The sequence below is a fragment of the Mus musculus genome, chromosome 3 (genome assembly GCF_000001635.26).
Source record: "Mus musculus strain C57BL/6J chromosome 3, GRCm38.p6 C57BL/6J".
In the NCBI taxonomy this organism is placed as follows: Eukaryota; Metazoa; Chordata; class Mammalia; order Rodentia; family Muridae; genus Mus; species Mus musculus.
In genome coordinates, this window is record NC_000069.6 from 62,455,947 (window position 1) to 62,470,991 (window position 15,045).

Sequence of the window (15,045 nt, forward strand, 5' to 3'; positions counted from 1 at the left end):
GCCAGCTCCTTGGCAAGGCATGTAGAAGCCCCAGGGGAACTGGTGTGGTTTGACAGCTTCTGAGAGGGGGTGGTACTGACTCAATTGAAATGTTTTCAAGAAACAGCTCCATTCAGCAAGGGCAACAACAAGTGTCTTGTTCTGTCCTCTGGAGTCCCAGCAAGGGGCCACACTGTCTACAGGATGCCATTAGTACCCAGACAGCATGGCACAGGAGTGAATGATTTCATCTGGACTGCTCAACCTCAGTGGCAGGGGGCAGCTGCTGGCCTTGTCTGCAAAGTCCTGTGTGAAAGATTCTGTCCCACAGTGCTCTGGGAAGGCAGCAGTTTGGGCAGGATAAGACATGGGGCAAAGGCCTGCCCTGCTTTTGGTATGGCACAGAGAGGCACAACCACTGAGCTATGGAAACTGCTCTTGGAGATCCACACAACTTCTGCTATATCTTAGTTTTTAGTTGGCATTGTACTTTGGAAATTCCAGTGCAGCTTGTGGCATAGTAAGGATCTTTCCCCATCAAACAGCACAATTTAAAGTCTTTAATGGGAACTGGTTTCAAGGAAGCTATATATGTTACTTATTCCTTACAAAACCAAGATAGAGCACTTTCTCTGTATTAGAGAAGTTTTGGAAGCAAGATGGTATCATCAGTTTCTAGCAATTGTGTGTTACTGCATGAAGCCTCACTTCCGTCAGTCTCTACGTGGATGTAGGGATGCACATGCCAGAGTGTGTGGGTCAGAGGGCTATCCCCAGTGACTGAGCTTCATTGCCACTGTGTATACTAGGCTCTGTGACCCTAAGGAGTCCTGAGATTCTCCAAGCCTCCCATGCACTGTAGGAGAGTTGGGATTGCAGGTACCCATGCTACAGCATCCAGCTTTTACATGGGTTCTGGGGATCCACACTCATGCCTGGCAGAGCTATAGGCTCTGAATGATCTCAACCCCCTCTTTGCATCTTTTGTTTGTTTGTTTGTTTGTTTGTTTTTTAAACTCAGTATACATGTTGCATCCTAATTGCATTATCTATTTATTTTACTTTTAAACATATACCAATTTATTTATTTTTGGCTTTTTAAGTCAATCTCATTATATTGCAAAGAGTGGCCTTTACCTTGTGGCAGTCTCCTGCCTGTCAGAGTTTATGATCTGGTAATAGCAGCAAACAACTGATCAAGGTTCAGCTTGTGATTATTAATATGATTCTCTTATAATCAGATGTTTACTGAGCACCAGTTACACTAAGCTGTGCTCTGGAGAGAATCTAATTAGCCAGGCACATAACTGTGTGGATGTGTGATGTGAGTGTGGGTGTTAGAAGAGGCCAGAGGTATCAGATCCCCTGGAGCTGAAGTAATAGGCAGTAAGCCACCTATGTGGGTACTAGGAACTGAACCTGAAGTCCTCCACAATAGCAAGTGCATTTCTGAGCCTTCTCAGCAACTGCAAAAGGCAAGGTTTCTAACAGGCAATAGTGAATGGAGTGCAGAAAAGAAAGGGAAGCGGGAAGATCACGGAGGACAAGCATGGGCTGCTGTGCCTGCCCTGTTGCCAGTCCTTATGTGGGCTGCTCTGCTTGGTAGGGTAGAGGAGTGCATACATGTCCAGGAGTAAAAATAGGTCACTAGGTATTGGGAGAATTAAAAAAAAAATGTTCTTCAAGTTTTTGGGTATAAAGATGTCTGTCCAGAAGGTGTATTGGTATAGTAAATTGGCTTAGATTGCTTATCTCTGAAATGCTTTTATCCTACAGATGGCATTTTTGGAAGATTTTATAGAGAACTAAAATAGTATATACACATAGTTTGATTTGACTAATTGCAATTCTAGCGCTTGCTTTTCTAAATACACAGGATGATGTGGTGGTGGAACAGCGCTGTGCTTGCCCAGGACTTGTAGTAGTCATAGTAAGGTTTTCGTTTTACACAGCTGTAACAGCATATTAAAAATATTTTGGCTATTTTTTTTTCTAACTATGCTCATGAAAATAGTTTAAAGCATTTGAGAATAGTCTAAATATTTCAGAATTTTTATTTCAATAATGTTCACACATAGAAAAGGGATTTCCCAGCTTCTTTACCAAAGTAGTTGAGTATATGGGAGGGAAAGGCCCCCTTAAGAGGGAAATTGGTCCTTTCAACTGTTAAACATCAGATGATTGTGATAAGTATCTGATTCAATGGCTAATCACTTCTCCATTAAATGTCCAACAGTTATATGAGAAGTCTCCTTTACCCAATAACTAGCCACATTTCTATTTGTTTGACAATGATAACTCTTCCCTTTTTAAAAATCACTCCTGTCCATTTTCAAGGCCAGTCCCCTACCTTATGTTTTAGAAATAGGTTTGCAGTGGCTGTCTAGAATAAACTGCTTTCAGTGTATAGAGAACTAATCTAAATTGCACCTGCTCTCTGTGTTTAGGAGTGAGCGAGCCCGCTGGATCACAGCCCTGGGACACAGCAGTGGGAAACAGCCACCAGACAGAACCAGTAAGTTTCTAGGAACACGGAGGGGCTCTGCCCTCTGCTGGCCAGCATGGTTACTGACTGGTTACACTATCTTCATCTCTACTGATTTTTAAAAGGTTCCTTCCAAGACAGCTGTTAGTTCCTCCCATGTTAGTTGCTAAACATGAAAAATCACTGTTCAGTTTTTCTGGGTTTATTTCTCCATCTGTGAGTCAGAGATATTGGGTTCACTTCGGGATACTGGGAGGACAAAGGTCAATTATAGAGGGTCAAAGTCCTGCTCGAGCCATAAAATGCTTATGGCTAGTGGTTACTAATAGGCTTGAATATAAACAGAAAAGTGTTTGTTTTTTATTGCTTTGAGAAAAAGACTTGCTATGTAGCTCTGCCTGGGTTTCACACTGGTCCAGGCTGGCTTTGAACTCAAGTTTTTGCCTCAGCTTTACACAGGGTGGCATGAGCTACCATATCTGGTTACAAGTTTTTGGTCTAAAGAAAATTACATCTTTTCACGATCCTTTTTAGTGTAGGTGGCAATGTCAAGAAAATGTACTTTATTCCTCTGGTGTCATAGTATGCACATTCAATGGTGACACTATATTTCTGGATGACTGAAGGATGAGGCTTGCAAAGGTGGGTTTCTGGAGCCCTTTAATGATCACAGCCTTTAGAGTTAAAGCAAAAGTGGTCGGCTTGACGTCAAATTTTATATTAAAAACAAATAATGAAGCCATGTCAGTTCTGCTGAGGTTGTATTGTTGCAAGTCAGCATTTGGGGGCACTCTGAATTCATCTGGCCATTGTCTGGAGCCTTCATTTTTTTTCTAAGCTTTGCCACAGCCTTTATGCCTGGTTCCTGATAGGATAGGGTAACTGTAGATAAAGCTCCGGGCATTGCAGATGGTATGAGTTGTATAATCTTGGCCTGCCACTTCCTCTCTCACCTCCATTTCTCCGTGTAACACATTGAATGACTCCTGCTACTGTTGAGCATCTCCATGCATCATAAGAGTCCTCCTGACCCCAACATTTAAAACCAGGCACGAGGCTTCTTTAATTTCCCGTAGGAGCCCAGCTCAGACCACCAGTCCCAGCCCTGAAACCACAGAGCCCAGTGAGTGAATGCATACTGCTGCTTTGTACAAGATTTCTCAGCCCCTGAAGCTCAGAATGTCCCTTTTCCTCCACAGCCCTGACCCAGGTGGAAATCATTAGGTCTTTTACTGCCAAACAGCCTGATGAACTTTCCCTGCAGGTGGCAGACGTGGTCCTCATTTATCAGCGTGTTGGCGATGGTGAGTAGGACTGTTCTCATAGGAACTGGTGGACTGGTGCTCACAGAGCCTCAAGTCCAAAGAGTTTCATTTGGCCGGGAACTCCATATCCTGACATAGCGATGCTTTAGCCTCTCTATTCCAAGACAGCCTCCACTTTCCTCTTGTTCTTAACCCGGCTCCTGACAATTCATGCCCCATTGAATGGGGCTCCTGCCCAAAGGATTCCCTTTCTGAGCTCAAGCAGCTCTCATAGTCTCGTCCCTCAGAGCTTTTGCTCATGCCCAGTCTCTGGTGCACCCATCATTCGCTCTTGCAACCTTGTCCTACTTCACATTAAGTATTTTGACTTTAACAGGCATCTATTGCACTGAAGTTTCTTCTTGATTATTACCCATGGTATCCAGTCCATGGAAGAAAGTGACCTCTGAATGAGCATCTCTTCAGAGTAAGCTGGCATGGAACAATACCTGCAGACATTGTCTGATGCAGCCTGCTTTTTTCTTGCAGGCTGGTATGAAGGGGAACGACTTCGAGATGGAGAGAGGGGCTGGTTTCCAATGGAATGTGCCAAGGAGATAACATGTCAAGCTACTATTGATAAGAATGTGGAGAGGATGGGACGATTGCTAGGACTGGAAACCAACGTGTAACCTCTCAGATGGCCAATAGAATGGAGACTTAATATTACAGTTACTACAGTCTGCTTAATTAAAAGGATGGAAACACTTGCCTCTAAGCTTGCCAAGCCATTCTGCACTTTGGAAGAACAGCTACCAGATGCACTGAGTCCACAAAGCTCAGCTTTTGCATAATGATGCTCCTGAAAACATCTGCGTCCAAGGATGACAACAATTGTGGCTCCTACCATTTCCACTGTTTCCTAAGATGATGTATCTTGGCCTCTCTGTCCCCACTTCACTTAGACCATTGCTCTTCCGCATGAGTTTCTCCTTTGTATGGTCTCACAGCACCAGCAAGTTTGTCTTTGAGATTGTCCATTTTGTAAATACTTTTTGTGTCTTAGCCTAATGCTGTTAATTCCACAAGGAACTAATAGTAGTTCGGTAGGTGAGCTGTCATGTTTTGTAAACCTCTTTCTACGAAAGGGAAATTGACACTTGAACTCTGCCACCATTTTCCTTAATAGAAGGAAGGTGAGGCACCACCTAGTGAGGATTTTTAAAAATCCATCTCATTCAATATTGTTCTTAGATAACTACAGCATTGCAACCTTAAGCTACTAAAATGACATGGGATTTCCAGCTCACGTATGTGAGAACATCCTGAAGACAGGATATTATGGGTCAACTGCTAAAGAGCTGACATAAGATTGCTCTGCCTTCAGTAACACATGGTTCCTGACAGTTCTGCTTGTTTTCAATTGAAAATGGCTGGAACATACATTAACAATCTTCAGAAAGAGAAAATTAAGCTTAGATAGTATCAAGATACCAACAAGGTACTTGCTTGAAATATTTTGATGTTAGCAGGAATTCATTGCATTAAATACCTGGTAGATGGGTTTGGAGTCTCTCTTAGCTATGAGTTCCAAAAAGACATTATCTTCTGACTAGGACAAGGAGAGACAATGTAGTATACTACAGTTTATTAAAAGGTCATGAAGGTTTGAAAGACTGACATGGGAAATATTTTCATTGGTTGCTATAACCCCTCTATTCTGTATACCATGCAAAATCTATATAGATCTTATCAGCTGCCTCAGATCTTTGTCCCATATCCCTACTCCTGTCTAAACACACCCAAAGCATAAGATTCCAGAAGCCCAGTATGTAAGTGTGCTTGGCTCATACCCAGAAGCCCATCCACCTCAGCAGTAAACCAGAATAGGGCTCCCAGACACGTCTCACTTCTGGGATGCCTTTCCTTGCAAAAGACATTCCAGGCCCTGAGTCCTTGGAGGTATGAGTAAGTACATGAATGAAGCAATAGCAGTAGTCCACAGCAAGAGATGTCCCAGGATTATAAAACAGGAAATCTGTCTCCTCTTCAATGTCACAAACTTTTTAGAAGTACTAACATGTTGTAGTTTAATTTCATGTTTTACTTGAAGCAGAAGGTGTTGCTTGAAAGAGGAGTCATTTTGTATTATTTTTTTGCTAATACCCATTTGGAGCTATAAAGTAATACTATGATCCTGTGAATTAATTTATAAGTGTTAAACAGTGTGGAAATATGCATCCTTTAAATCAAGCAGCTGAACACTTACTAAAGTGTTCCTGTATAGCAGGTATTTAATGGTCACAGTTGTTTCACTTCAACTGTGATTGTTTTTAACATTTTTTAATGCCTTCTTTGAAATGTACAGTGTGACTTCACTCCTGCAAAACCAGAAATGTTACTTTTGTTCCAATAAATTGAAACTGCTTGTACACTTTCAACAAAGCTTGTGAATTTATAAAGACTTTATAACTTCTTTCTGTGCTGGTGTAATTTGATTTACTCGTGGTATGGAGTTTGTGGCTTGGGGGATTTGTGGTTAAATAAAAGCTATACTGAAGTTACCTATAGCTAGCATTATAGAAGACTCATCTTGTCTCGGGTGTGTGTTGGCATCAGCTACCCTAGGAAACAGGTGCTTTTCTACTGTTTCTGTGCTTATGCAATTTTATCACCTAGTAAATCATGGTAGAAGAAAAACCCCATACCCTTCTATATCAGTTTCCCATTGCTGTATAAGATTGCCATAAAATGAGTGACTGGAAGCAATACTCAGTGTCTGTGTAGAATCTTACATTTGAAAAGTCAGAAGTCCCAGGTACCTGGCTGCAAGTGTTACATTATCCTTCAGTCATCAAGGCAGCAATAGAATGCTTATTACTAGGACTTGGAATTTAACTCCCTGTTCATGCTGTCCAAGGGAGAAAACGCCCCTTTGAAGGATTCATGATTAAATTAGGCTCATGGAATAATTTCAACTCAAGATGATTAGCTTTTTGTTGTTGTTGTTGTTTTAAGTAGGCTAATGAATGTTTCAGAAGTAATTTTATTCTTTGGTTAGATCTGTACATTTCCTTGGCTGTGCAACGTAAAATAAAACAACTGGGAGGTGGAGGTTAGCAGAGCTATCTTACAATTCTGCTTTCAGCAGCCACCATAAAACCTTAAAATGCTAGATACTTCCAACTTTATAACAGCAAATGCCCTTCGGATCTTTTTGTACTATAATTCAATAGTCTAAGACATCTTTGCTATCTTTCTACTCTGCTTGCCTGGGATGAAGAGCGATGGGCATACCATTTCTAGTAAGTAGCAGAATACGTTATCCTGTGCTCCCTTGGTCCAGAGCTCTGGGAGGCCACAGAAAAGCTCAGCTCCTTTGATTTGCAGTTTAAGAATGCAAGTCAGAGTGTAGTATGTGCAACTTTTGTGGGTCGAGTCCCTTGTCCCTCAGGAGCTTACTCTGGAATGAATGGGAATATGGTCCTGAAAGACAAGGTTTGCTCAATGGACTCTTAACATTAGCAGAAGAAAACCAAAACCTCATTGGTGCAAACAAATACCACCTGAACTCAGTTATTTCTATAAGCAAGTGGCCATAGGTACAGCAAAGACTCAGAGAGAGAGAGGACACTGACAAAATAACCAACCCAGAGACACTGAATCCTAAAACAATCAGGTTACAGGAATATTCATGAATGTTATTTGTGGAGGTAATGCCACACTTTAAAATGGAAACTGGTAACTACAGAAATTTAAACAAAACTAAAACAACTAGAAATTATATAGTTAACCATGAGATTAGACAGTTAAACAAGATCCCAAGGAAATTGGAAGAGAAGCTAGAGGAAACTATTAAAAAAAAAAAAATCACAGAGGAAGTAACCATGGAGATTATAAAGACTTAAATGGAGTCCTAGAGGAAGGGAATATTGCCACAGGAGATGAAGGAGGTGATTCAACCAGTTTAGGAAGTAAGCTGTACTAGGAAGGGAGAGTGATCTTGGGCAGAGGGGTTCCTTCCAGCTGAGTACATTTCCTGCAGACACAGAAACAGGATAAATACTCAGCATCTACATGTATATCAGCATTAAGTAAGCGAACCTTAAGATAAAAGGTCTGAATAAAGATAATGCCTGCATGCTAATGGAAGGTTAAATCTGTGCTTACAAGTAGACATCTGCATTAACTTAGACCCAAAAGTAAAATGCAAAGCTTTTTACTTCTTCAGATACCAGAGGAAAGAGTAGGTGACCTTGGTTTTGGTGATGAAGACAACATCAAAGGTTTAATCAACAGAAGAAAACTTGGTAAACTTGGCTTTATCAGAATTTCCCTAAAAAGCCTCAGAGAGTGAGAAAGTTTTGCAAGTCTATCATGGATAAAGGAAAAGACTCCTAATGACATTCTGCTACACTCATAGATCAGTGCCTTGTTCATCCATCATCAGAGAAGCTTCCTTGTGCAGCAGATGGGAACAATGAGAGAGACCGACAGCCAGACATTAGGCAGACAGTGAGAGACCTTGGAACACTCAGTCCTAAATGGGATATCTCTTTCCCTCAGAGCTCAGGGAACCCCACAAAAGATAAGGCAGGAAGTGTGTAAGAGCCAGAAGGGATGGAGGACACCAAGGAAACTGTAAAGTCCAGTCAACTCCTTTTTGGAGAAAGCCCGTTTTGTGAGAGACCAATTCCAGGAAGAAAATCAGAGAGTCCACCTGAGCAAACATCCTATGGCAACCCACTTAGCAACAACCAGTCAGGCTGCAATAGCAGGACCAAGGTACATTGAGATAACCTAAGATATCCTGCAGAGGATAGATAACCTGACCATCATGTTTGGTTCCTGTAGATTACACCAGAAATGCAGTGTTTAAAATAGGAACTTGCTGACCCGTATGGAAATTCCCCAACCAAAAGCCTGAACCTCTAGACTCAGGGTTCACTCTGACCCACTGCAACAGGGACAGTGGGAGACCTTGCTGTAGGGCTCGTAATAAAGACCCTTACATGTTTTACACCAGAATTGGCTCCTTGGTAGTCTTTGGGTACATGCAACTTGCGAATAACAGAAACAAGGCCCTCAAAATCAACATAAAGCTCATATAAACTCAGGCTGAAGCAGCAAGTTCGAGGTTTTACTCGGTAGGTCCTTTACATAGATAAACATCCAGTTTAGTGTTTTGATGGAATTCCTGAATGTGAATGAGTGGGTCTCTGATTCTTGCTCTTTTTCTTCTGTTGGTTTGTCTTGTCTAACTTCCATGTGATAGTTTTTAGCTTATATTGTCGTATTTTTTAAATGAATGAATGACTGAAAGAAAACCTACTCACTAGGGTAGAAATTTACAACTGAACTGTCTCTTATACCTGCTGGCAGGGGGAAAAATATCAGTTTTCTCCAATGGAATGATACCAGATATATCAGCCTCTCCAGGACAGGCCTCATGTTCAGAAGTACTTGACCAGCATAATGGACTGCACAGCTTGTGTTAGTTTGGTGGAGTTTTGGGTTTTTTGTTTGTTTGTTGTTTTGTTTTTTGGTGGTGGGGTGTTCTTGGCTTTTGGGGTTGGTTCTTTGTTGTTGTACTGGGTTTTTGTTTCTTGTTTGTTTGGAGAAAGTTCAGTGGGCGAGAAGGGAGAGAGGAGCTGGAAGGTTTTGAGGGAGGTGAAGAATATGGTCAAAGTATATTTAAAATAAAAAATTGTTTTAGTAAATGAAATATAATGAGTTGTTCATTCCAATTTGTACCAGGAACTTTTAAATTTTAACTCAAAGTCCAGGAATGATTTTAATTTTATACAACACAAAAGATCTGGGTAGCTCACCAGAGCACACACACAGAACACACAAACCTAGGGGGAAAAAAATCAACTCTTGGATGTCAGAGCTATAGACCAAATATCCTTAGGCACACTCAAACAGCTAGAAGGGGACAGCATGGTTAGCACAGCTGTATAAATCTATAATCCCAATCTCAACACAGGAGAAGCAGACCTCTGAGTTCCAAGCCTGCCAGGTCAATATAATGAGACCCTGTTAACAAAGGACCTAAGCAAAATACTGAAAGGTAAGACCCTAATAACCCAAGACCTTCATGAGGGAACGAAACAGGAAATCTTACTGCTAGGTGAAATGCAGTAAGGCCTTGGGAAGGCAATCTGGCAGTTTCTGCCACATAATCCCTACCACAATCACAGGCCTTGCTTGGGTTTATCCAAGTGAGTTAAAAACAGGACCATACACATAAAATGTGCATAAATGTTTACAGCAGCTGTTTTCATATCACTTAAACTTAGAAATAACAAAGATGGCCTTCAGTAAGTGAATGGATAAACTGTGTATACATCCAACCATTTTTATCTTAAAATCAAAGTAAAACAATTGGCTTCTAACAACTGAAAATAAATCAAGAGAAAAGTGTATTCAAAGAGATTGATTGGAAACTATGGCAAAGAATAAAGAAATATGGAAAATAGAGTTGACCCTTTAACGCTACTGTGCTGAATAGTTTTATGTCAACTTGACAAAAGTTAAAGAGTTATCTCAAAGGAAGAAACCTAAATTGAGAAACATGCTTCCATAAGATCCAGCTGTAAGGAATTTTAACTGGTGATTGATGGAGAAGAGCCTAGCCCATTTCGGGTGCCTGGGCTGTTGGTCCTGCATTCTAGAAGGAAGCAGAACAAGCTAGCCGTGATGAGCTAGACAGTAAGCTCCACACCCCCTTCCCTAGCTCCTGCCTCCAGGTTCCTGCTCTATTTGAATTCCTGTCCTAAATTCCTTTAAAGACTACTATAACGTGGAAGTCTAAGCCAAATAAAAAATAAACCCTTTCCTTCCCAACTTGCTTTTGTCATAGTGTTTCATCCCAGTTATAGAAACCCTAAGACAACCACCACCATGCAACCTCTACAGTTGAAGAGGTCCTTAACCACTAATGGTCTAGGTGCTCTGGAAGCAAGCTCATCACAAGAGCAACGAAGAAATGACTGAAAGGTTACTATAGTATGGTTTACTATACTAACATGATCCTACCAGTTTTAGATTTAATGCTATACCTTTCTCTGTACCCTGCCACCTTAGTCTAAGTTTTGTTAAGTTTCAACTTTTGTAACAGATTTGTATATATTTTGATAATACTTATATATATTATGTATATATAATATTTGTATATATTATGGATATCCATTGCATGAACTGGCAGACCTTTTTTATTAAATTTTCGATTGTTCTAATCATAAACAATGCAATCATTTCAAATTACTGCAAATCTTCCTGATCTCCGAGCTCCCCTAAAATGTTCCAGTTGGCAACTACAGGAAGAATGCTGGAAAAAGTCCCAGAGAATTCTACTGCATTAAAGCTCTAGGGATCAACTCTCACCTATCTATGAGGCCTGTTTTCAGAAAGAAAGCCACTCATTCGGTCTTAAAACTCTGACTTGAAAATTTCCATCACGTGTCAAATTTAAGAACTAGAAGGAAAGTGAGAATTTAAGACTTGCCCTCGTTCAGCAGGGTTGGCTGCACCCCATTCACTATGCGCTAGTTCTGTAATGCTTCCAAAAGCTGCTGTTCTCACGGTATTCTCAACACCCAGACTGTATCTCACACCTATCCTTTACCTCACGGTTGGTGCCACTTTCTTCTGGCATTTCCTTTTCCACATGAAAAGATCCATCTTCCTCTAGGTCAAGAAACCGGCACTATCAGCATGCCCATCTAAAACCAATAATCTTCTCCCCAGACAGGAACCGTTTTCAACCCATCATTTGACATGAGGTGAAGAATCAGTACTCTATGTACAAGACAACTAAGCAAAGTAGCAACTAGTCACCTGGAAAGATGCTCACTGCTAATCTTAGAAGCAAAAATTAAGACAAAAATGAAATAGAACATTTAACTATATGTTAAACATCAAACTAGAAACCAATAAAAATACCAAATATTAATCATGATTGACAATGGGCAAGCAAAAGTGGCATAGCCACTTGAGGAAAGGTTGGTAGTTTAAAGACACACTTTACCAGGAGGCAAAAGATGACTTAGTTCTCGGAGTAAGGATTAAGGCCTTACAGAAGACTTGAGTTCAGTCCAGCATCTACATGGCAACTCTTAACCACTTGGGATTTCAGCTCCAGGGGATCCAATGCTGTCGTGTGGCTTCTACAGATATCTGCATACATGTGATACACATTAATTTACAAAGGCATAGATACACATTAATTTATAAAGCTACATATACACACATGAATGAAAATAAAAATCTTTTTAAAAAAGACACACTTTACCATGTGATGGAACTATCTTAATCCTGAGTATTTACACAGGAAGTTAAAACATGACAACTATATATACACTTAGAGCAGCTTTATTCATAAAACAGTAAAAATGCAGAGAATAGATGAAATGTCCACCAAGTGGTAAATGAATACAATGACATAACCATAAAAGGGAATACTAAACAATAAAAATTACTAATATGTACAGTAAGCACGAGCCATCTCCATGCTTATATTAAATGAAAAAGGCTGGACACATGGACTGTGTGAATCCATTCCCAGAAAACCTACAAAAGACAAAAGTATTGACGAAAAGCTGCTCCCTGGGCACCAGAGGGTAGAAGCAGGCAGGGGAGGGCATTTTACCTGTAAAAGCAACAAGAGAACATCTTAGGGTGATGGGAATGTTCTACATGAAGACTGCGGTGTTGGCTACACAATTTCACACAGTAGACCAAATACACTGAAGTTATACTCTTAAACTGGCTAACTATACACACTACCTTCAAGCCTTAAAAAAGTATGGAAGACTATTAAAAACTAACAGTGATAACATGATTTACTTTCCTGGATACACTTTCCCATATTCTCCAATGAAGATGGTTCTTAAAAAATCAGAATAAAGATGCTGTTTAACATATAGGATTATTACAAATATATAGATATAAAACATAATTATAGTTACTGAAGAATAAATATAAGATCAGTGTTGAAAATGGAAGGAAATATGCCACCATTTACTTAGCCTGGGTGCAGATACCAAATAATAATTTTAGAGTAGACTTTGTTTTACAAATGCAGAAAAATACACTTTGCAATTAATTGACTTAAAATTATTACAGCTCTTTTTCCAGGTCAATTAATTAGGAAGGTACCATGTGCATGTACCTAATGCTCTTGAAACAGCGGTAGATCTCATAAGTTTCTGTTACAGTGGTTTTTTCCAGTTTGTCCTTTGTGCTGTGCAGAGTGATGTGAGACAGCTTTTTCTTCTTAATGAGCTATTTTTTAAGAGCACTCAGAACAAGTCATTCTGGGTCTTGGAGTGCATTTTTCAGATAGGAGTCGTAATCTGTGAACAAGCAGCCGAACCTTCAGAGCACCCGCAAGCCACCCTCTATCTTGCTTAGCTATGTCAGACAGCAGCAGATGCTGGCAAGACATCACTTATTTTTGTGTACTGCTTCTCTGTAAAAAACAATTCTAACAACATTTTTGCATTTGCTGTGGAGGCTAAATACTTGCTTGTAAACACACCTTGACTTTAGGGGCAAAACTAATATGCTACAATACCATAACACCACCACTATGATTAGGGAGAAGCATAATTTTGGTGAGACAATCCAAAAAAATAAACAAGGGACACAGTGCATCCAAATCTTTGTACACAATGCCACGTGACACATACTCAGACATGGCAGCAGTACCTGAACCAGCATCGGCAGCAAATCCATGGCAGTGCTATGCATATGTCCTGGTCATCTCACAACTTACTAGGGAAAGAAGACCAAACTTGATTATCTCAGAATAATCACTGGCTCATGGATAGAACAAAAGCAACACCTTCAAGCTAGAGGTAGGGACTACAACAGGAAAAAAAGAAGGGAGTCCAAAACTAGGAAGAAAACAATAGCTAACAAGCCTGAAAACAGCCTTGTTTGTCACCTCCACTAAGAGCATAAAGAAGCATAAAAATGGTGTTTTACAGGGCTGGGGATGTGGCTCAGTAATATAGCAGTCATCTAGTATGTGAGGCCCTTGGCCTAACCATCTCCAAGGTCCTTAGTACAAAAAATAAAATGGTAAAATTGATTACTAAAGGTTAAAAAATATTTTATGGACAAATAGTAACAAGCACTGTGTGAAGACCATATGCATCAGACACTGTGGTCCTTTACATGTTACCATATTTAATCCTCACAATCTTTACCTGTCTTTCAAATAAGGAAAAGGTGATGAGCTGAGACAGGACCTTCATCATCACATCCAGACACATGCTCTGTTGCTACATTATGCTACACAGAACAGGACCGTAGGTATTGAACCTTTTAAAAAGTTAAAAAATAAAAGCAAACAAATAAAAGCAATCGAGTGAGCCCAGTGATAGGTAGAACTCTAGAAACCAAACCAAGAAGTTAGCTGAGATTTATACATTGTACATTTTATTAAATATCGGACTTTATTACAACAAATTTACTAATAATAGAATTTCATTTTTAAAAAATGTGGTTGTATTCAAATTCTTACTTCATACTGCTTTTTGGCCCAACTTTCTATTTTTATTGTCTCTGGACAGTCATTATGAACAGAAAATTAATTTTGCATAATAGCATAAAGGAATTTCTCAATGTTACAACTTTGGGAATTCTCCCAAAGTGTGGACATATCTACAACAGAGGATAAGGTCAGAAAGCATATTACTTTTTCCAATGTCTTTATAGTAGCTAGATGGCACTGTTTAGTCATGCACATTAACTCTTTACTACCCAATGAAAGTTTCTAACTTACACACAAAAGCAAGTCATAACCCAGGGCTTGGCATTTTGCCAAAAACTAAAAAAAAGAAAAAAATTGGAAATTATGGACACCAGGATAGGTTTTAGGCCATCACAGAAAGCTGTCAGCTATAATATCCGTCCTGTGACCGTGGTGGCAAGTTCCTTGGAGTAGCCTTTTCTTGAGTTTTGATCAAGTCTAGAATAGCTGACAGTACTGCACAGTCTCTTGACTTAGTGTCGTCCCAGTCTACAGGATGAGGGCTTTCAATCTTCTCTTGTAGAAGGCTATCCAGTTCCTTTCTTAGTCCCTAAGGTTGAAGGAAGCAGATATGCTCATCAGGGAAGACGGATTCTCAGAGAATACAGCAAATACAAATGTGACTTTGGTGGTGACAAGGATTTCAGAAGCTATTACAAAGGAGGGTAAATATTCAAACTCTAATCCTTAAAGTCACTGGAAGACTATCACTGCATCAAAAAGTAATTTAGAAAACTAAGATTAGTCAACACTACTGGCTCTCTTGCAATAGACAAAAGGTCTTTTTAAAAAAC

General features: G+C 39.9%; 2 protein-coding genes across 5 annotated transcripts in view; one reads left to right on the forward strand and one right to left on the reverse strand.

Annotated features, from left to right (window-relative positions):
- Positions 1-6,275, forward strand: part of Arhgef26 (Rho guanine nucleotide exchange factor (GEF) 26) — a 123,445-nt gene extending 117,170 nt beyond the window's left edge. Inside the window, exons 12-14 of the mRNA NM_001081295.1 lie at positions 2,427-2,494; positions 3,664-3,768; positions 4,258-6,275. Coding sequence (NP_001074764.1) covers positions 2,427-2,494; positions 3,664-3,768; positions 4,258-4,400 — 316 coding nt within the window. The 3' untranslated portion in view covers positions 4,401-6,275. The remainder of the gene's footprint in view (positions 1-2,426; positions 2,495-3,663; positions 3,769-4,257) is intronic.
- A 5,793-nt stretch (positions 6,276-12,068) lies between these two features.
- Dhx36 (DEAH (Asp-Glu-Ala-His) box polypeptide 36) overlaps positions 12,069-15,045 on the reverse strand; it is a 39,020-nt gene continuing 36,043 nt past the window's right edge. For 2 of the 4 annotated variants that reach the window (XM_011240238.2, XM_011240240.3), the window contains exons 25-26: positions 12,884-14,801; positions 12,069-12,361 (exon numbers count right to left, since the gene is read on the reverse strand). In XM_011240238.2, the coding sequence (XP_011238540.1) occupies positions 14,616-14,801 (186 nt within the window). In that variant the 3' untranslated portion in view covers positions 12,069-12,361; positions 12,884-14,615. Of the gene's footprint in view, positions 12,362-12,695; positions 14,802-15,045 lie in introns of those variants that run through there. The other 2 variants (XM_030252839.1, NM_028136.2) reach the window with 2 other exon arrangements.